Here is a 23131-nt window from a genome sequence, read left to right as displayed (position 1 = left end):
ATCTTTGACACGGAAAGTCTAAAAGAGCGAACACACAGTAAACAATAACTAGAGAAATATTCTTGTTGAAAGGTGTTTCGCGAGACATCGGGGTGCAGATGGAGAGCAGCTGTGAGATCTCCACGAGCAGATACCAGCTCACAGCTGCAGGTCCGAGGCAGATGGACGCTCCGCGCTCCGGCACAATTAAGACTTCTTATCCGTCAACAGCTCACTAATGAGTGCTCGCTAACGAGGGAGGATGGGACCGGACCCTCAGGAAACCCACAACCCTTGAATTCTCTTGAGAAATCACATCGCTGACTCTAAACTCACTCTTTTAACGGTGCGGTCACACTGCTTGATTTAGTTTTTCGTTTCTACAATATCACATCATGGTGTTGTTTTTATAATTTTACCGCATGAAGGAAATACTGCGGTATACTTCATCATAGTGAAGTGTGAGAAAGGTAAACGCTGGTAAAGTTCACAGATCTCACACACGAGCATTACTGTGTGAAGTTCTCAGGTCCTTGTGTCGTATCAGCTCTTTGGTTTTGACTACGTCAGGAGAATTCATTCGGCTGAATGTCACATCGCCCCGGCGCACAGATTCCGACGGTCCGCTCCCACGCAGATAGAGAGAGACCACAGCTGGACTCGTATCTGCTCCATCCACGATGACCTTCGCCAGACGCGACAAAAGCACGGCACATTCGCACACACAAAATCATAACAGAGTCCAACGTGTTCCTGATGTTTTTATTTACGAAACCGTACAATTAGGAGAATTAACATAATTAAAGAAGAAACGAGTGATGGAGAAACCGCCGTTACTCCAGAATGTCACGAAACATCTTCAGTTTCTTCGACTCTCCCGTCTGAACCTCCAGCCAGGCCGATCGCCTCTTCGTGAAGTGCGTCAGACCGAATTTAGCCCAAACGTGTCGTGCGAACTGATCGGATCGGAGCTGATTCTCACTGGACACTGGAGACAGAAAAACACAACCGTCACGATCCACAAACTTTTGAGAACAATATGAGATATAATGTGTAAATTGTATAACGTTACACAAAGAAAAGTGTTTGATTTCTTTAAACGCAAGTAAATCTCTCTAAACACATCTTGCATTTTACGAATCAAGCCTAAAAAGAGAGACCGTTTTAATAAAAAAAGCAACGTGAGGAACATGTTTTTAAGACACAAAACCACAAAATGCATTTGATCTAGACGTGAATTTAACTTGAATATTTTTCCATTGATGTATAATAGATTTGCGCACTTCAATTTCAAGAATGTTCAAGTTTAATATATATAGATATATACAAATATATAAAGATATATATAAATATTAGAGCTGTCAAACGATTAATTGTGATTAATCACATCAAGAATAAAAGTTTGTGTTTACGTTTATGTCGGTGTACTGACAAATTAATTTTGCATTTATGAACACAAACACATAAATGCATTTTTTAAGAAAGATATAACATATAACAATTAATAAAAGTTTTTCAAGAATTTCCATTATTTGTAAATATAAATTAATCCATTTAAATATTTCCTCAATATATATACAAGTATGTGTATGTTGTGTTTATAAATACAAAATTAATATGCACTGTACACATATATATTATGTAAACACAAACTTTTATTTTGTATGCAATCAATCCCGATTAATCGTTTGACACCCCTAATAAATATAGAATAGTTTATTTACAAAAAGAGATAATAAAAATGTTTTTTTTGTGCATTCCAATTCATATCAAAGTGCAGTTGGTTTATTTTGATTTCACCCATGATAATTCCAAAGACCCCTAACAGAATAAAAGCATGATAACATAATAAAAAACATGAAAAAAACTCTTCATATTTTATTTCATGGATCTAAGAATGTGTGGATCGTATTACCCATAATCCCTTGAGCTACAGAAACTCTGCAATGCTTCTCTCCTGAGCTGAAGGAAACCCGTGTCGCACATCACTTCAGATAATGTCAGCTGTTAAACAACAGTCAAACCTACCCAGTTTTTCAGCGATGCTTTGTCTCTGACTGACGGTGGCGCTGTTCCACACCGCCTCCAGCAGACGACTGCCGCATCTCGAACAGGCCAACGGAATGTACAGCTCCTGTCGCAAAACATTTCCAGTGAATTTCATCGGCGTGTCAGCATTAAGATCTCTGCGGCATTGGGACGTGTTTTACCTCCAGCTTTCTGAGGAACTTTCCCCGGCCTTTATCGCTGGCTGATGTCACCAGAGCCTGCAGAGCGTGACTGCCGGCGCTGTCCGTCCCCAGAGTCCTCAGATCCGCCGAACTCAGAGCATGAAGACTGTTCATCAGTATCGATCGATCTTTAAACTTGGCCAAAGCCTGAACAAGCCGAGACCCGTGATAACATATGGACAGAGTATGCTGCGTGCAGACAGAACACACAGAGACACGATCACAGTTTAGATATGAAAGAGAGGGATGAATGTACCATGATGTCTGAGGTCCGTCTGTACCTGTGTGACGGTGGCGTCTCCTGCTGTCTCGGTCTGGTAATGCACTTCATACGCCAGTAAAGACAGAAACAGAGGCAGACATGATGTGTGACGTGATGCTGGGTCGCTGCAGTGAAAGGCCTGATGGGAATCACACATCCAAACACACACTTTAATTTTCTTTATATTCAATTTAATTCTATCTTATTTGTTTCTGTGTTTAAAGATCATCCGAATTAGATAAAAATCTGATCTTTGATAAATATACGGAAATGTTCTCTCGTGGGTTTGTCAAGTAGCTATTGAGTTCTCGCATCTATTCCGAGCTCTGGTTCTTCTTTATTCAGACTAAATGCTGTTGCACATCGAGTCCAAAATTTCTGCACGTTAAAAAATAAATACGGACTCATGTCAATCACTTTTACACATTTTTCGTCGGGCGTAAGAAATTTGGGCTGCATTCGATTATCTCCATTTTCGAGTCAGTAGCGAGGATTAACAACTGTAAAAAAAGACCCATACGAGAATTTCGGACTCTATGTGCAAAGACCTTCAAGGCTCAGTCTCCATTCTCCGAATTACACTTGTTTAGGCAAAATCGGGCCGAGTACCAAAACAACCTTGTAGCCAATCAGAAGTAAGGTGCACAGTATGGACATTATTCAAGCCGAGCGCTGACGAAAGCGAAAGATTGGGTAAGGGTGTGTCTGCTTTGGTGATTTGTACATCAACACGGCTATGAGAAACCGGACATTCCGCCTTTAAGGAATATATTAGTGCTGGGCAATATATATCGCGATTCACGCTAATTATTCATGTCTAAATGTATTCTGTGTTTTATGCACAGCTCTTTCGTGAACTATGGCTGTTTGATCAGTAGGAAGTACTGCTCGATCCAAATTCACAACGAGATTGAATCGTTTATAACAGTTATTTGAAAAAGCAACAATCAACAAACATGTAACCATAAAAATACTTTATTATCATGAAAACACCTGTAAAGGTTTGAAGAATGGCGGTAGAATATGACCACAGGCACTTCCTGGAACTAATCGTTCTTCTTCTGTTTCCCTTATTCAGAGTTTCAGCACAATATCGCCCTCTGGCTTTGGGATGGGGCGGCATTTAAAGGTCATCATAGATAACAATGGGTTCACACTAAACGCGAATTAAGCGGTTTGTGCTAGTAAATTACATACACAGTCAATGCAAAGATGTGTATGGATGCAAACTACTCTGGTGGCGTGAATCCAGCGAACTTTGTCAAACTCGTCTTCTGTAAAGGTTGTAAATATTTGCAAGATTGCGTCACTCACGCAAAAAATAACAAACCTTTCCCGCGAGTAATAAAGAGTATGGAACACAATTGTTCTGGTTCAGTGTAAACCCAGCATAAGAATCGCACTATATATCAGCCAGCCCTCATTTAAATAAAATGTTTGTTTTGTAATGATAGAAACTAATAGTTTACGTTAAATAATATCATTGTCGACAAAATGTGAAGAAACACCTTCAGAACAAATGATGACAGGAAACGTTTCAGTCAAGAGACATTTGATTTGTTATGAATCACATGAGTTACTGTAAGACTGATGATATATCACATCTCTGTTTGTTTTTTCATGACTCTGGAGCTGTGTGTTTTAACATCAGAAGAACGCCCTCGTCTCTGACAGGAATCTGACGTTTGTCCTTGCGGTGAGAATGCGAAGGGAGGAAAATATTTGCTTTATCTCTCTTTGGTACATTTCCACAAACAATATAAAGGTGTTTATCTGTGCACCTGCTCATGTGTGCTCTCTCTATAAAAGACACTGTGAATCACGTGACCCACGTAATGCAGTTTTTGAAGGCCAACGCAACATTAACATCACACTGAGACTTAAATGTCAAAAGGCTTTTTTTCCCACAGAACTTTCGGATTAATGACAAAGAAGCTCTGTGATCAACAAGATAGTCTACATAAAATAAAAGTTGTGTCCAGATATAAAAGCAAAATTAGGTTATGAAAAACTACAGCACTGCTACAACGAATCTCCATTTACATTTTTGGAATTGTGACCATATTTTTGATATTTTATACATGATTTAAATCTGAAGTGCCCTGGAGCAATTTGTTTGACAGGCAAAAGTAAAAAAAAAAATGTTTCCTTCTAAACGGACGAATAAAACGAATAACAGTTTTTTACTTTTAACCGTTGTATAAATGGCCTCTAAAATATGGGCCTAAATGTTTAGTTTTTTTATATAATATAATATTATAAATAATTATTATTTGAGAAGCTTGTGTCAAGTGATCGACTGGATATAAATGAAAACTTAACTAAAACTAAGAAAATTCAAGTTGTACGACAACTTAAAGAGATAAAGAATAAAATGTTAAAGGCGCATAATAAAATTGCTTAATGAAAAACTACAAAAATATTCAGAAATAGCCGTTCAAAATATGAATAAAACTACAATAAAACCGAAAAGAACTCACTCCCTAAAAAAATATCTGTGTATTAGTGAAAATATTTTGGGGCTCGTGACATTTAAACAATTAAAAAAAAAAAGAAGTGAAACTGGATGCTAATTTTTTCTGGGTCTTGGCCTAAAAAACGTCATCATCCCCACAGGTGTGTGTAAAAGATGATGTATGTCATGAGTCTTCCACACCTTTAGGAGGCGCTGCATCAGTGTGTCCTGTCTCTCCTCCCACTGCACGCAGCTCTCTGCAAGCTGAATGACAACACCCATGTGACCGGCGGCGAGCACTGCCTCAAAGCCTTCCATCAGCTCATCAAAGATCTTCAGAAACTACAAGAGATCAAGCACATATCAACAAAACCCTCTCTCTCGTAGACTGACGTGACGTCAGTGATGTTCGTGATGACGTACCAGTTTGAGACCGCTGGAGACTTCGATCAGGGTTTGGATGGTGAAGTTTGCGATGCGATGAAGAGCCAGAGACATCAGCTGCTCCTTCAGATGATTCTTATAGACGTCACGCAGCAGAGCTTTCTGAGAGAACTTAAAAACCGTCTGAATGAGATGACTGCACGACGGATCCTTCAGAAACACCAGGAGGGGACTGAAAGAAGACACACAAAAACACATTTTTACTTTAGTACTTTCAAAGTTTACATTTTTACTTTAGTTCTTTCAAAGTTTACATTTTTACTTTAGTTCTTTCAAAGTTTACATTTTTACTTTAGTACTTTCAAAGTTTACATTTTTACTTTAGTTCTTTCAAAGTTTACATTTTTACTTTAGTTCTTTCAAAGTTTACATTTTTACTTTAGTTCTTTCAAAGTTTACATTTTTACTTTAGTACTTTCAAAGTTTACATTTTTACTTTAGTTCTTTCAAAGTTTACATTTTTACTTTAGTACTTTCAAAGTTTACATTTTTACTTTAGTTCTTTCAAAGTTTACATTTTTACTTTAGTACTTTCAAAGTTTACATTTTTACTTTAGTTCTTTCAAAGTTTACATTTTTACTTTAGTTCTTTCAAAGTTTACATTTTTACTTTAGTACTTTCAAAGTTTACATTTTTACTTTAGTTCTTTCAAAGTTTACATTTTTACTTTAGTTCTTTCAAAGTTTACATTTTTACTTTAGTTCTTTCAAAGTTTACATTTTTACTTTAGTACTTTCAAAGTTTACATTTTTACTTTAGTACTTTCAAAGTTTACATTTTTACTTCAGTTCTTTCGAAGTTTACATTTTTACTTTAGTTCTTTCAAAGTTTACATTCTTACTTTAGTTCTTTCAAAGTTTACATTTGTACTTTAGTTCTTTCAAAGTTTACATTTTTACTTTAGTACTTTCAAAGTTTACATTTTTACTTTAGTTCTTTCGAGGTTTACATTTTTACTTTAGTACTTTCAAAGTTTACATTTTTACTTTAGTTCTTTCGAGGTTTACATTTTTACTTTAGTACTTTCAAAGTTTACATTTTTACTTTAGTTCTTTCAAAGTTTACATTTTAGTATAAAGTAATATATAATTTGATGTGATTGTCACAAACTTTTAAAGCAAATTTCAGTCAGTGTCACATGACATCATCTGAACAAAGAGGTCAGTAAACAATGATTTTTGGGTGAAGTATCCCTTTAAGGCACTGAATGCTTTTGTGGTTTGGAAAAGAGAAATGCTTCGAACATCACCTGACTCCAGGAGCAGAACTGAGTGATGTCAGGTATCCCATAATGCCCTTGTTGAGCTTTCTACACAATATGGGTCTCTTCCTGTGACAGACGGTGAGAAGCGTTTGAAGAGTGGCGCTGGCACTGGGATTCGTCGCGCAGACTGTAAATAAACATGAAGAAGATGATGAAGAACACTGGGATCTGAACTCTGACCTCTACATGACCACAGACGTTACCGTTGATGTTTTCCATCAGAGAATCAGATAGATGCTTCAGCTCCCACCAGAACGATGCCGGAATCTCAAAATCTGTCATCTCGCTTGTGGATCTTCGGTCCTTTTTCACTGTCGGATTTAGAAGGAACCATTTGAACGAGTCAGACATGTTTCAGTATATATCAACACATATGAATAATTGTGCTCATGTGTGTGTGTGTGTGTGTGTGTGTGTTACCCTGTTGAGCGTCAGACGGCTCTGAAGTCAAACAGCCTGCCAGCACATGTATGAGCGTTCGGAGCACGTGAGATCCGTGTGGATCTTTGATGAATTCTGTGATGTTTTCTCTGACCACTCCACACAGACGCTGCACCTGAACCTCCAACGTCCCACAATCCTCTTCTTCCGCCTCGGATTTCTCTTCTGCACCTCCGCCTTCCTCTTCATAACAAACACTCATCATAAATAAATCTGACACAGAATATTTGAACACATAGCATACATGAATATGTGATATTAGCATCTGTTTAATAACCCATTAAGAGCACGCGCTTGTGAATCTCACCTGTCCACCTGTGCGTCTGTCTCAGAGCGCTCTCCATCACATGACCTCCGCACGGATCGCACGCTACACGTCTGAACTCTGACCCCGTGTCTCCGCCCAGCTCCGCGAGCACCTCCCCCACCTGGACGACTCTGGCCAATGACAGCAGCTTCTCCAGAGCCACACTGCCAGTCATGTCCATGGCGACAACGTTAGCTTTGCCCTTCACCTCTGACAGAACGTTCTCCACGAACAGATCTGAGAGACAAACAGAAACTCACATAAACACTAGAGGGCGACCGATATTGGACTTTGCTGATAACGATAACTAAGGTGGTCAGCACCTATCGATAACGATTAATTACCAATCGTTTTTTTAATGGTTTATTTCAAATAGAAAAAAACACACACAATTTAAATTAGCAATGAAGTGTATTACATCAATAAACACGTTGCTTGAACCACTAAACTGTATTGTACACATACATATTAACTACATTAATAAATATTACACTCCAGTGTATGATTTAAAAAAATATATAAGTAGGTCATTTCTAAACTTTTATAATTTAAAACATTCTTCGGACCAAACTAGCAGAATGACGGATCCATTGTAATATTTTACAACATAATGTCGCGTCCACATGCGTGTTTGTTTACATTAAAACGATTAGCCGTTTGTGCTGTCTCTGTCATCTGTCTACTATTTCTTGTACACACACACACACACACACACAAATGACTATCCATAGTTACAATAATAATATGTAAACATTTCTGTGTGTATTTTTGTCAACATGTTATCTTCTTAAGCTAACGTTAATAGGCTACTCTCAGCCCTGTAGGCAAAAATACTGCTGTTCCCCATTAAATGCAGCATATAGTCGATAAATGTTTTACTTTATAACATCATGTTCACTGCAATTGGCTCTACCTTGTCATTGTTAAACCTCATCTGATGTATTCCGTAATGAGCAGACTGTGGTGTCACGTCTCAAAAACAAACAGTCTGTCAGTTTTATTTCCACCTCTAGAGGTCGCTGTTGTACACTATATTCTGAACTCACAGTGGAGCTTTACCTTCTGCGTCTGACCAAACGTCACTAGGAAAAACTAGCGACAGTTCAAATTATCGCTATCGGTGCCGATTAATGGGCAAAAAAATGAATTGCCGGACCTCTGATAAACACACACTTATAATGATCACCTCTCTCCTCGTCTTCTGTGAATCCCTCCTTCAGTCGGTCACAGATGCGGCGGTAATAACCCACGGTCATGGCGTCCAGTCTCGCTCTCTTAACCGCACCATCACCGCTTCCCTGTGCGCCACGTTTCTTCCCCGGCTTCTCGGACGCCTTAAAATACCTTTGACCTTTGGCCCCCATCTTCTCAACCATCACACGCGTCACACCTACAACACAACACTGCAGTAGAACACACATGATGATGATGGATCTGAGCTCTTAAAAGAAAACTGTGCGTGTTTCCTCAGAGAATGATCTGTATGTTTAGACTCATTTTTGTAAACTCTATTGAAACGTGTATGATTTACATTATTTCTCATTCTACTTTGTTGTCTCAGGGTTTATACGTGACTGCTGCAGTCATTTTTCTGATGACAAAGGACCTACTACTAGAATTAAGGTTTTTGGAGTCGAATCCGATTCTCGACTCCCACTTCGACTCCATTTACTGTCATTCAAAACGGGCTCAGGAATATACATTTAAAATAAATGAATGTAGCTTCACAAGTTTGGGAACTTTGGGCTGGCAACCAAACTGCAAAGTCATTATCAAATACACATGCATTTGTGTTCACACACCATCACAGAGAGTGTTTTGTGCTGTCAGACCAGTTACTCCTTTCTGGTCCTAAACCCAAGTGGTTTTCCAAGCGAACGCTGTGTGAGGACATGACGGCCCAGTTCAGTAGCTGTAGACTTATTTTAAAGCTAAAACATTTTGAATCCTTTATTATTTTTATATCGCATCGATTTGGGAGAGTAACAGTTACACAAATGAAAATGTTATGTACTTAAAGACACTTTTTATTAGCAACAAATATGCTTTAATAATAACCCAGCAACAAGAACTTAATATATGATTTGTGACTTCCTGACTGTTGCAGATTTTTTATGTTTTTAAGCTTGATTAAACACTATTATTTGTATCCACAAACTTGATTTTGATTTGTGTCCAGTTATGCGCACGGACTCACATTTAAGCATAGTGTGATGCTTTCATTTAAAGCAACAAACAAAGTGTCAGCAGTCGTTTAGAGAAATAAAAGCTTGAAGAGGGACCAGTGTTGAGCCATATTCTTTATAGTTCAATGGTTCTATCTCCAGCCTGTGGACCGCCGATACATCATATTGAGGGGCGGGACAATTACGCATTTATCCATGACAAGCTGGATTTGTGGACAAAAACAGAAGCTTACGTGTCTAGAAAATGCTCATGTGTGACTGAAATTAGCATTCTATCAGAGTTTAAGTTCAGTGCAGTTGACAAAATTGTTACTTACCACCACAAGCTTTTAAACAAGAGAAAGTCAACTATTGCTTATGGTCAAATATCATATATATCATTCATCCAAAAAATGCCCGCATGCGCTGTTATTACTTGATTGATTAAACGATTTGAGTCTATATTAAAAATGACAGAGTCGATGAGAGTCAATTCTGACTTTAGGGACATAAGAGTCGACTCCTCATCTCTAAGGTCTATTACTTGATCACACGCCACTTAGCAATGAAGAATAAGCGAGAAAGTGTCATCAAGTTATTATCAAATATTAAAAGACTAGAGTCAAAGTTAATGGGTTCATGGTTCTTCTACTCATGTAAATTTTAAGTTAAACTGTTTAAAGAGTTTGGTTCCAAAATGAGATATGTTTTTTTTATTGTGCATTCCAATTAATAACAATCAAATTGCAGTTTGTTGATTTGATTTAAGCCATAATAACTAAAAAAATAAAGCAAACTAACACAAAAATACACAATAAAAACATGATAACATAATACTTCAAACATAAAATGGAGTCATCTCATTTTGAAACCAAACTCTTCATTTGTATAAAACATCTGGACGAAGAGCTGAATTGTTTTGCACGAAATTATAAACTTTACCATTAAGTTCCGTCGTCACGACACAGAATTCCCTTCACTGATCTCGGGGTTCACATGAAATGAGTATTTATCTTAACAACTATTGATTTGAACAATAAATTAATCAAAATGAGCCTAAAACGCAAATAAAAGTCTTCATGTAAAGGTCAATTTCCAAAAGCACAAATATAGTGAGTTCTTTTTAAAGTTTTAATTAACCTAGCTATTAAATACAATTGGAGAATATAAAAACGGTAAGTGCAGTATTATTTGTGAAGTGTTATTGTATTTTGTGTTAATGCATGCAACTGTTGTGATCATTTTCAACGGTTAATATTCAGTTTTCACAGTGGACTATTTTAACGTAGAGGTTTCGTAAACTTACTATTAAAACCAGTTATGGTCAGTTTGATGTGGAAACAATATTACATTATTGTAAACACAGTATTAAACCTCTGAAATTAAGACCGATGTCACAATTAAACATGTGAGCACTGTATGAACAGTCAATATTCTGCATGACATCAAAGAGCGTAAAGACCGCAGGCGAGACATAACAAACACATCCGTGTACTAACGAGACGTTGTTGAAAGTGAATCATGATCATTAATCACATAAAACAATTTGAAACTCACCAGTTTACATAGAACTGTATGTTCACGTGTCTAGGAGCAGGCGACGCAGCGTGATGACGTCAAACCACTGCGACGACGAAAAGCGCACCACTGAAAACAAAACAAAAGTCCTGCGATGGATTATTTTTACAAAGCGTTCCATTTAATAAAACACGAAAACACGTTTTATATTATTGAAACTAGTTTAATTAAAAAAAAATTTTAAAGCAGTTTTTAGCAGAAAGTGCAGAAAACTGTCACATAGATAAATTGAGAAGGAATCACTGCTAAATAATCTGAAAAATTGACACTTAACCCCTAAAAATATAAAAAACTGTTTAAATTTTGTATTTATTTTTTAAACAGGCATCAAAAGAAACATATTGCCAAAGGCAGACTTGTTATGTAATACATGTGACTGCAGAGGTCTGAAGATAGATATTAAATAAAACAACAATATGAATAACTGCACATTTTTAAACAAAAGAGTGACAGCTAATAATGTACTTAAACCATATAATTCGTTGGCCGGTGTAATATCATTTATAAAAACAGAGAACGCAAGCAGCAGAACTGAAATGACACACACACAAGATTTTTGTGGGTCTAAACAACAAGGCATTTATTGATCCATACAGTATATATATTTCTTCAAACAATATGAACTCATTACAGTATGATTGTCCTGAATAAATATCACACAAGACTTCATATTTACAGTATAAACAAACAATATAAAAAATGGGTGTGCAAAAATAAGAAAATGAAATGAAAAAGTAAAGAAAGGCAAGTAAAGACAGAAAGCTTTGGATCACAGCATGTGATGACCTCATGATGGTTACATCATTCTGTGTTCTATTATGGTGTGTGAACTCAATAAAAGTCTCTATTTGCAGTTTTATGTCCGCTGTAATTCATCCAGTGATCAATGATGGAGAGCAAATGAGTCTGATGTGTCGGCTTCACAAACACACGTCTGATCATCTGACTGAATCATCCGATTCTGAAAAAACATCCACATCGTTCCATATAAACAAAACAAACACCTTCTAAAACGACATCTAAACAATCTTCAGCAAAACTGGACTTCAGTGAGAGAGAGAGAGAGAGAGAGAGAGCCAAACATCTGACGGAGGTGTGACAGGAAGTGACATCATCGGCATGTTAAAAGAGAATGGAGCTTAATTAGAGTTTTGATGTATCACAGCTGGATAATTGTATATATATATGTAAAGATATACAAGCTGACTGTACACACATACACATACACACACGCATGCATGCACGCACTCACGCACTCACACACTCACACACACGGTCTGGTTGTGTTAGCCTGAGTTCAGATACTCCAAAGCCACTTCATAGCAGAACTTGTACTGATCCTACAAGAAATCAAACACAAAATAACACACATCAGACACACAATGTCATAATATGTCAATCATATATAACACATGTGAATATTTATTTGATGTTGAGGTCTAAACTTCCGTATGCATGTTAGACTAAAGCTTAAAAACTTTTATTTTGCCTTTATTGTATAAACATCACAACATATTCACAATAAATGCACGAGGTCTTTGCGGTCAAAGGCCTTTTCTTTTCTTTTAGTTACACAATACACGGGCATGATTTTGACTGTTGTGTAAAACATTGTGAGGTGAGGGTTGTGTACCAGCAGATCCACCATGTTGGGTTTGTTGTTTCTCAGGGTTTTAACGGCGTGAAACACGTCGACCGAACGCTGATGTCGCAACATTTCACTGACGATACTGATGGCACAAAACGTCCCGCTGCGACCCCCTCCATTCCTGAGGAGACACAAACATTACACACATTACACACATATCATACAATACACACTATTATACATGAAACTCTTTAATTGATTGTGTCTGATCTGTTTGTTTGTTTGATTGTTTTTGTGTTTGGCTTTAGTTCTGTAGATGTGTGAACTGGATTCAAACAGCTGTGTGCTGATTGTGTAGTTATTGTGTTTAGTCAGTAGGTGGCGATGATGTCACATCTCACTGCTCTCAGACACTGTCTGTTTATGAGGAATGATTCCACTAATGATTATTGATCTGTTCTTCTGCTGCCATCACACAGACTTGTGGGGGATTGTGTGACATTTCTCATTTAAACCTGAACCCTAAATCACAAGTTTGATTAATTAATATCTACATCAATTAACTTAAGATTTGACCGATAAGAAACTCACAACATACACACACACACACACACATGAATAGAAACAGACAAACACACGCACAAACACATAGAAACACACACGTATTTACCACACAACACTCACTCACAACACACAGTCACAACACACATGTACACAGGTTTGTTCTTGAAGTGATGCTGACAGCGGGTGTGTGTGTGTGAAGTTTATTGAGTAAGAGCAGTGTTGTGATTGTTGTTGTCGTAGTGTTGTGTGTCAGTAGTGTACTCACAGGCAGTGTACTACGGTGCGGCCCTCGCCTCCATCATATTCCTCCTGCCATTTATCCACCTGATGGATGAGTTTGAGGAACGAGCGTTTGGACACAGGTGTGTCCCGGTACATCGGCCAACCCAAAAACTGAAACTGCTGAACCATACGGTACCCGTCCTGCGGCTGAAACACACACACAGTAAGAGACTACACACTTACACAATCATCAGAGAACTGAACATCTGAAACAAACAATGTCTCATTTACACTGGATTCTATTTACTCTCTTCATTCATGTGTCTGGTGTACAGTTGTGGTCAAAAGTATTGTCAGTGACATAAATGATAAATTTTGTGGTTCAGTGTGCAGAACAGTCAATGTTTGATTCTACATGTGTTCACTTTGTCAGTCTTGTGTACACAACAAATAAACACAACAAGAGTGAGATGAGTATCTGTGTCTGATAATCAAAAAAGATTCAAGTAAGTGTGTGTTACACACCCGGGCGGCGTTATATATTCTGAATATCCTGCTGATGATGTCCTCTTCTAAATCAGCAGAGACAAACTCCACCTGCAGTGGACCGTGACGATGAACACCGTTCTCTGGCCAGTACTGTGGACACAACTGCACACAGAGAGAAACAAATGAATGACAAACAGTAACACATCCTTTCAATGGTGTAAATGTTCTGAAATATTTAGTGACGGTTGTGTGTGTGTGTGTGTGTGAGATGTGTTCTGTCAGTCATTGTTCATTGAAATGTCCCATCAGTGCTGGTCTGAACGGATGAGCCGTCATTGTGTTTGTGAAAGAATACCTGATGAAAGACATTGTGCAGGTGTGTGTGTGTGTGTGTGTGTCGTGTGGGACACATCAAGCAACTGAAGTGTGTGTGTGTGTGTGTGTGTGTGTGTGTTAGACTCTGAGGAGCACAAACCCCATCACTTCCCCTCAAAATTTAAAGTAAAGGATTCAAACAGATACATTTAAAGAAACAGTTCACACAAAAATGAATATCGTGTCATCATTTACTCTCCTTACAGTTGTTCCACATGTGTATAAATGTCTTTGTTCTGATGAAAACAGAGAAAGATATTTAGAAGAATGCTTGTATTTAGACAGATGTTGCCCCCATTGACTCCCATAGTAGGAAAAAAATAATGCCCGTCAAAAGTTTCTCAGAACTTTTTGCTGACTTACATTCTTCCAAATATCTTTCTCTGTGTTCATCAGAACAAAGACATTTATACACTTTTGGAACAACTGAAGGAGAGTAAATGATGACACAATATTCATTTTAGGTGAAGTGTCACTTTAACACATTACAATAACACAACAGCTTCTGTAATGATACAACTGTGGAAAGATAATTCTGCTGACAACATAAACCTATCAAAGATTTGAATGTTTGTCAAATGTTTTTCTTTACTTTTACAAGAAAATATTGTCGAACATTTACAGTTTCAGTAAATCTGTCACAAGCTTCATTGGTTTTCAGAACGGATCACTGACCACTAAACATCACGCTGAAGTCTTCATTCTGTACATGAACATTGAGTAAAACTACACACACTGTCTATACAAGGGTGCTGTGAATACTTCATTCTGATTGGTCGATATTCTGGACAGACATTTTCTTTTAAAGGAACTCGACTCACAATGACTGTTGTCTCAGATTTACTACACAACTCATGTTTCTTTAGTCACTTTTATATCCTGTGTGTGTGTTTGTGTGTACAGGTGAATGTGTGATATTATTTGTGTTTGACATGGGGGGGGGTAGATTTGTCATAACACAGCCTGAGGCGCTCGATCCCTAAAGACACACATACACTGAAAAAATAACTTATTTTTTCGTGTAAATTGTTGCGAGGATTTTTTAAGTAAAATGTTCTCCTATAATTCAAGTACAACTTACTGACCAGAATAAAGTAAATTCTACTTAATACATTTAGTTTTTGTGAATCAGTAAAAGTGATTTCACGGTTCAATTACTTACTGAAGTGGAGTAGGCGGGGCGGGACCGTTATTCGAGACCGGTGAGTATCACGTAAAAGATCAGGAGCATATAAGAGAACGAGCGACCGGACCGTCGAGGAGAGAGAACCAGGCCCCAACATGTTTTATGTTTTGTATGTATGTTCTTGTGTTTGGCAGACGACCGTGAGGTGGTGCCGTCATTTTACTTTAGTATCTTTTGTTGTGATTTGTTTTGTTCGCAGGCGGTCGGTCGTGAGGGGCCGCCGGCTGTTATTATTTAAATTAAAACTTTGTTTAATTGTCTTGCGGTTCCTGCCTCCTTCCTTCCATTTATTGAACCTCCCTAACCCTAACCCTACACTTACATATTGAAATGTATTATATTATACAAATTTTACCAATTTAAATGTGATTTTTAATTTATTCCCAAGATCTTTCCGTTATTTTAACTTTTTTTTTTAAAACAAGAACATATTTATATTACGTATATTTCAATAATTTATTTTCATAAAATCTAGGAACATAATATTTTTTTTCAGTGGGTTTCCACACACACACACACACACACACACACTCTAAATACACACACAATATAAACAACACACACTCACAATTGACACAAACAGACTTGAAATACACACACAGTATAAACACCACGTACACACACACACACACACACACACACACACACACACACACACTCTAAATACACACACAATATAAACAACACAACTCACAATTGACACAAACAGACTTGAAATACACACACAGTATAAACACCACGTACACACACACACACACACACACACACACACTCTAAATACACACACAATATAAACAACACACACTCACAATTGACACAAACAGACTTGAAATACACACACAGTATAAACACCACGTACACATACACACACACACACACACACACACACACTGGACATAAACATACTCTAGAGACACACAAAATATAAGTACCACACACACGCATACACTGAACTCTTAGGTGAGAGTGTGTGAGTATTTTTCTGTGAGGAAGTGAAGATCTGACCTGCGCTGGATCCACGTCATTCAACATGACTATAGACGTGCAGTGATAATCCAGAACCAGTCTCCAGAAATCCTTCACCGTGTTTGGCAAAGGATGCTGGGTAACAATGAAGGCAGACGGCTGTTTGTAGCTCTGTTGAGAAATCATTCAGACACACACTCGGATCACATTCAACGGTTCGATCTGAATTTAGCTGATGATCAGCCCAACACACATAAACCCTCAGTTGTGTAAGTTTGTGTTGTCGTACGTCCATGAGAGCGCCGTTGATGTAGTTGCTGCTCTCTCCATCGATGGTGATGAGGAACGGCAGACAGCGGTCGGGCGGCAGGACGTCCATACAGCGATTCTTCTCGTGATTCCTCGGCAGCAGAGCGATGCTGCAATCCTCCACACGCAGGGTGGGCGTCACCATGTTTAGAGTCTGTCCACACACACACACACATGAAGTATTAGCGATAAGATTCAGTTCAGTGCACATTTAGGAAAGAAAAGTGATGTTTTTTACTGAACTAAATCTCTCTCTTACCCTGAACTCTTCTTTGATTGGACTGGAGTTGGTCTGAGGGTCCAGTCGGTTCATGTCGTAATAAACAGAGCGAAGCTGATTGGCTGGAATAGTAGTGTCACCGCACAGACACGCTTCCAAAATGGCATCGTGGATGAAAACATACTGCTCCTGACAACAACACAAAGACACACGTGTACCATTAAATCTACTTTAACTCTCGTCTGGAATACTTGCTTGTGATTGGTCAGAAAATCAAATCAAACAGATCAAATTGCCAGCACCGCCCAGTCCTGTAGATTCATCCTCTACAATACCAGGAAAATTAGACCCTTCCTATCAGAGCATGCTACGCAAGTCCTAGTACAGGCTCTGGTCCTGTCCAGACTGGACTACTGCAATGCGCTCCTGGGTGGACTTCAGATGATCCAGAATGCTGCGGCAAGAGTTATCTTTAATGAACCAAAGAGAGCACACGTCACTCCTCTATTCATTAAGCTACATTGGCTCCCTATAGTCGCTCGCATCAAATTCAAGACTCTGCTCCTGGCCTACAAGACCACCACTGGTTCACCACCTTATCTTCACTCGCTACTGCAGACATATGTACCCGCCAGATCCCTACACTCTGCAAACGAACGGCGTCTTGTGGTGCCATCGCAAAAAGGTAAAAAATCTCTCTCGCGCACCTTCTCCGGATCTGTTCCACCTATATGGAACAATCTACACACTGCTACAAGATCTGCAGATTCTGTAGCCATCTTTAAGAAACATCTGAAAACACATCTCTTCTGCCAACATCTTACTGATCTGTTCTGACTCTATTTTCTTCTCTACCCATGAAAAAAAAATGAATGAATGATTCTGTATACTGTGTTAGGTTATATGAGACTAGTCTTCTTTTTGATTTCACTTATGCATTTGTTGTACTTGTTGTATATGCTGTTCCGATTGCTTCCATTGCCTACCCCACCTGTAAGTCGCTTTGGATAAAAGCGTCTGCTAAATGACTAAATGTAAATGTAAATGTAAAATATTAAGTGACATTTGCTGGTCATTTTATAATTGATGAATTGACGGATGGAACTGGTTCTTTACATCTATATTTGACCTCAGAAATCACATGTGACTCTAGACAAAAGGGTTTTGCGTACATTCGCTAAAGCAAGTTTTTAAAGATTTTAACTTTTGAGATTTTTGATTTCTTGATATTTGTCAAATGTGAACGTGACTGCTCACTTGATTGGATTTTCTCAACAGGAAGAACATCAAAGTTCATCAGCTGTAAACCGTCAGCGTGATCGTGTCGATGTTGAAATGTTTTCTGCTTTTGCTCCGAGGAAAATCATGTCTGATGGAAATCACTGCTGAAGTGACATTTACCGACAATCACGGCCTGTCACTTTTCACTTCGTCCTGACGACGGGGTCGACGTGTCTCTACCGCTGACTCTCCGGCGAACTTTGACCTTTCGGCTGGCGCATGCTGACGCAAACCGGCCGTGACGCAACGAATGCAAGAGAGGATTGCTTACTAATGAGAGACCGCTCAGCAGCTGTGTCGTTGTGAATTAACAGTGACAGTTCAAACACGCGTGTGAAAAGGTAACGAGAGCCTGCAGGGTGACAAACACGCACACATATGCGCATGCATGCACGCGCAGCCTCTGAAGGTCAGTGATCTTAAAGATGCAGGTTTGGGCAAACGCTGAACGTCGTCTCTGAAACATTGGTCCATTAAACCCACTGATGCCTGTGATGTGAAATGATGCGGCGGCTCCAGATGGTGAACGTTCACAAACACTTGAGAGTTCTTCATCTGCGCAGCTACATAAACCCCGTCAGGAGCTGTAAAAATGAAGCGGGCGAGTGTGAACATCTTTTTTGGGCTTTATGACTCTTTTAAGCAGCTGCGTTGAGCCGAGCTCTCGGCTGATGGACGATTGAACAGGTTGAGAGTGTTTATATGATATGATAATGGCTTCAGATCGCTGCCGTGTGTCAAAGCTTCAGGACGGGTATAAGTGCACCCTCTCGTTCTCCTCGGATCTTTGTGTCTATTTGACGCCTGTGATACATAGTTTGCTCATCTGCAATACATCTGCTGTCAGATGTCATATAGACCTCTAGAAGATGTGTCATGATCGGTAAGGGGATTAGGACAGAGGACCCATGTGAAGACAGCGGGTAAGGTGTTAACACAAGACCCACGAGGAGGTAACATAACAAAACAGGAGACAGTAATAACAAGACAGGACCGGACTAAGACTAACAGCATTGAAACAAGACATAAGTAAACATTTTGACAAGAACGACAACTAACTAAACTTGACTTGTCAGGCACAGGAACTCATACATTTGACAACCAGCAAACAAAAAAACACAGGGGCATAATAAAGGGAACCGAATCAAGAGGGGAACAGGTGTGGGGCATGAAATCATCGACAATCAATAATGAGGAATCGAGAGGGCGGGGACAAAGACGAGACCGGAGAGTATGGAAGGCCTTCTTGCCAAATTGCTTCAGTCTACATGAAACAAGAGGTTCTGTCATGATTCTGCCACTAGATAAAGAAAAGCATGACATGATGGAGAAGAACCATGACAAGATGTCTGTAAGATGTGTATGATTCAGAATGGATGTTTCTAAGATGTTCAGGAGATGTTTTCCAGATCTGCAGATCTTTAGCAGACGTCTAACAGACGTACTTGTGCTGTCTGGATAAGTTTCTCTAAACCAAAGCACATTCCATCTCCCTGACATCTATTTGACGTCTGTAATACATAGTTTGCTCATCTGCAATACGTCTCAGAGATGTCTGCTACCAGATGTCATATAGATGTCGTATAGACATCTGTTAAATGACATCTAAGATGTTTAGCATATGTTTTCCAGATCTCCAGATCTTTAGCAGATCTTTTTCATAAACAAGAACTATCATGAAAACTAAAACTATTAGTGAAAAACATTTTCGTTAACTGAAATAAAATAGAAACGAAAGTAAAAAAAGAACATGAAAACTGTAACTAAACTGTGCACCTACAAAACAAACGAAAAAGAAATGAAATTCAGTAATACAAGCTTGCGATTTTTTATTTTAAATTGAATTTTAAGTTGAATCAGCAGTTGAACACAGAGTGACTTTTCAATAGGATTCTGCTTCAAACAACAGCGACTGCATGGTGATTAGAAGCATTTGTGGGACTTTTCTTAAGGCTAAGAATCCAACAAACCTGGAAGTGCATTTAAGAAGTTCACATGATGTATTTTGTTTATAACGGTAATACAAATATCACTCATTTCAACACTTAGTTTGCTGCCTTTAAGATGTACGTGTGTACAGTTATATACACAATTTGTCCATCTACACAAAAGTGCAGTGATCAACAAACATTTTAATTTTTTATTTTTAACAATTACATATTTGACAAGGTTTATGTACATTTTTACCATGATATTACGCTATAGACTCAAACAATACTAAAACTAGATAAAAACTATAAAAAATGTTTTTTTTTACATAAAAACGAAATCAAAACTATTCATGAACCACTAAAAAGAACTGAAATAAATAAAATAAAAGACAAATTAAAAACTATAATAACCCTGCTGGGCGATCAATATTTTATTATTATTAGAAATATCATATTTAATCAATTCATGTAACAAGATTTAAAAACATTAGATATTAAATTTCCCTCGAGCGTGACCGCTGACGTGATTATGTCACATTAACAACATTAGCAACCATATAAGGTCAGGTGCAGCAAGTCCATTTACAGCACCATGTTAAACATGTGCACGCAGGTTACGTTTAAGGGATGAAGTTTAGGATATTTTTATTTGTTTAAATGAAACGTTGGTTAATATCGACCCAAGACAACGCAGGCAGGCCAGTGGAGGAGGGCGGAGAAGCGCCACAGACAGAAAGGTTACGTCGACCTCAGGTCTTAAAGAGGCACATCCATCAGCACTCCAATCAGTTCGATGAAATTCCACAATCTGTAGTAATAGTTCATAGTTTATGTATAACAACAAGTAAAGTCATATTATATTAGACTGTGCTCGTTTGTGTCATTATGCGCCTGTTTGGATAGACCTAATATGTGCATGACAAATTCATGTGTGGACGTGTGTGTTATGAGTGACGTGTACAGTGTGATGTTGAGGTTAAAGGTGACGGAAGCCATACCTCGGTCTGGACCATGTTAACCCGGCGTGAACGCAGCTCTCTCACACAGTTGTAGATATCCACGACACCCTCTCTCTCTGCCATGTCCAACATGATGTCAATCACAATGAAGCAGCCGGTTCGCCCCGCCCCCGCGCTGTAGAGTGACCAATCAGAACAGAGATTGAGACGTCTGTTAACCAGGTCTGTTCATCCACATTGATGAAGCCATTTCAATTCATTTATGACAATTTATAAAATCATGACCTCATGACATCATACCTGCAGTGGACCACAATTGGTCCAGCATTAGTTGGTGATTTGGCTTTGACCCTGCGGACGAATCCCAGCAGACCCGTTGCGTGATATGGGACGCCGTGATCCGGCCAGCCGGTGAAATGAAACTGACTGATTTCACGAATCTCATGGGCTCCTCGCTGGATAGAGAGAGAGAGAGAGAGAGAGAGAGAGAGATTCAGGTCTGATACCTGTGCTGCTGTTTCACAATCACCTGAGCGTTACTAATGTACATCACTATGGCAAGCCGAATTAGCTTTTAATCATTCTTAGGATGTGAATTTTTGATATCAACAATTCAATTTTCACTAGTAGGAATGTGAATTCTTTATAGGAAAAATTGAACTTCAACTAATAAAAATCGTATTCTTGATTTCTGTAATTGCATTTTTAATAGTTAAAAATCACATTATACTGCAATTGTAATTCAATTTCAGATATCAATAATTCATTTCTTACATTTTAAAGATCTTATTTTAGATATCAAAAAAGCAATTCTTACTAGTAAAAACATAATTTTTGATATCAACAATTAACTTGTCACTAGAAAAAAAAGATATCATTCTTGATTCTTGATTGTTAATGATAATCTTAAATCCTTAATTTTTATATTTTATTAAGCCTTGTTGTGCAAGCATTGTTGAGCTTGTGCAGAGGCAGCAGCTTTTGCCAGAGGGGAACTGGAATCCCCTGGTTGGGCCCTGGTTCCCCTGAGGTTTTTTTTCTCAATGGGAGTTTTGGGTTCCTCACCACCGTTTGCATATTGTTATATCTGCCTGGCCGGGGGGGCTGCTTTAGAATTCATACTTGTATTCAATGCGTCTCATGTACAGCTGCTTTGTAACAATGAAAATTGTAAAAAGCGCTATATAAATAAAGTTGAGTTGAGTTGAGTTGATTTCTGTAAATGAATTTTAACATGTTGCATTTGGTATTTCTGATATCAGGAAATAGATTTCAGATTTTAATAAATATCGGAAATTGCCATTTTAACATGTAGTAATTCAATTGTTGATATCAAGAATAAACATTATCACATTATTTGTAATTCACTAGTAACCGAATAATTATTGATATCGAAAATTATGTTTTTTACTAGTAAGAATTGCATTTCTGATATCTGAAATGAGATTTTTTACATTAAAGAAATTAATTATTGATATCTGAAATTGAATTTCAATTGCAGTCTATTGTGATATTTAACTCGTAAAAATGCATTTACAGATATCAAGAATTAAGTTTTTTACTTGTTGAAATTACATTCTTGATATCAAGAATACACATTTCTGTGAGTGATTGCGTGATTATTGATATCAAGAATACTAGTAAAAATTGAATTGTTGATAGAAATGTTTATCCTGAGAATGATAAAAAGCAAAAGCGTCTTGCCATACATCACGCCTGAAATGCTTTAATATCATCAGACCTGAGATCTGATGTTTGCGTGTTTGTGTACAGATATACACCAGCGCACTTGAATTATAAAATACAAACCATGATGATTTAACCCTGTATCACTTTATTCTGCGCAACACAAAAGAACCTCATCAAATGATTTATTATCTGGTTGAGTGGATTCAGTACAATAGCAGGTTATCG

At 38.1% G+C, this 23131-nt stretch overlaps 2 protein-coding genes across 7 annotated transcripts in view; both read right to left on the bottom strand.

The window, feature by feature from the left end:
- Window positions 1-727: 727 nt before the first annotated feature.
- Window positions 728-11174, bottom strand: LOC130418389 (nucleolar protein 9). 2 transcript variants are annotated; one of them, XM_056744499.1, is made up of 12 exons: window positions 11107-11174; window positions 8571-8787; window positions 7385-7621; window positions 7057-7260; window positions 6840-6947; window positions 6622-6763; window positions 5351-5543; window positions 5129-5269; window positions 2492-2611; window positions 2190-2399; window positions 2008-2113; window positions 728-967 (listed from the first exon to the last, which is right to left on the bottom strand). In XM_056744499.1, exons 2-12 carry the CDS (start codon window positions 8758-8760, stop codon window positions 813-815), a joined length of 1806 nt encoding a protein of 601 aa, XP_056600477.1. In that variant the 5' UTR covers window positions 8761-8787; window positions 11107-11174; the 3' UTR covers window positions 728-812. The 2 variants fall into 2 exon arrangements, with proteins under 2 accessions (XP_056600477.1, XP_056600479.1); XM_056744501.1 differs by having other exon boundaries at window positions 8571-8774; window positions 11107-11166.
- A 528-nt stretch (window positions 11175-11702) lies between these two features.
- LOC130417535 (receptor-type tyrosine-protein phosphatase mu-like) overlaps window positions 11703-23131 on the bottom strand; it is a 162199-nt gene continuing 150770 nt past the window's right edge. For 4 of the 5 annotated variants that reach the window (XM_056743145.1, XM_056743147.1, XM_056743148.1 and 1 more), the window contains 9 exons: window positions 21518-21672; window positions 21257-21392; window positions 17086-17235; window positions 16807-16980; window positions 16557-16688; window positions 14027-14152; window positions 13545-13708; window positions 12761-12896; window positions 11703-12467 (listed from right to left, as the gene is read on the bottom strand). In XM_056743145.1, the coding sequence (XP_056599123.1) occupies window positions 12414-12467; window positions 12761-12896; window positions 13545-13708; window positions 14027-14152; window positions 16557-16688; window positions 16807-16980; window positions 17086-17235; window positions 21257-21392; window positions 21518-21672 (1227 nt within the window). In that variant the 3' untranslated portion in view covers window positions 11703-12413. The remainder of the gene's footprint in view (window positions 12468-12760; window positions 12897-13544; window positions 13709-14026; window positions 14153-16556; window positions 16689-16806; window positions 16981-17085; window positions 17236-21256; window positions 21393-21517; window positions 21673-23131) is intronic. The other variant, XM_056743146.1, reaches the window with a different exon arrangement.

Source organism: Triplophysa dalaica, chromosome 3 (genome assembly GCF_015846415.1).
Source record: "Triplophysa dalaica isolate WHDGS20190420 chromosome 3, ASM1584641v1, whole genome shotgun sequence".
Taxonomy (NCBI): Eukaryota; Metazoa; Chordata; class Actinopteri; order Cypriniformes; family Nemacheilidae; genus Triplophysa; species Triplophysa dalaica.
Note: the sequence above shows the minus strand (reverse complement) of the source record. Positions and strands in the feature narration are given on the sequence as shown.

Excerpts from the sequence above, each read along its gene's own strand:
- LOC130418389 (XM_056744499.1), bottom strand. The coding sequence starts at position 8,760 with ATGGTTGAGAAGATGGGGGCCAAAGGTCAAAGGTATTTTAAGGCGTCC. Across the intron at positions 7,622-8,570 it reads CACAGAAGACGAGGAGAGAG|ATCTGTTCGTGGAGAACGTT; the intron begins GTGATCATTATA and ends TTTGTCTCTCAG. Across the intron at positions 5,270-5,350 it reads TCTCCAGCGGTCTCAAACTG|TTTCTGAAGATCTTTGATGA; the intron begins GTACGTCATCAC and ends GATCTCTTGTAG.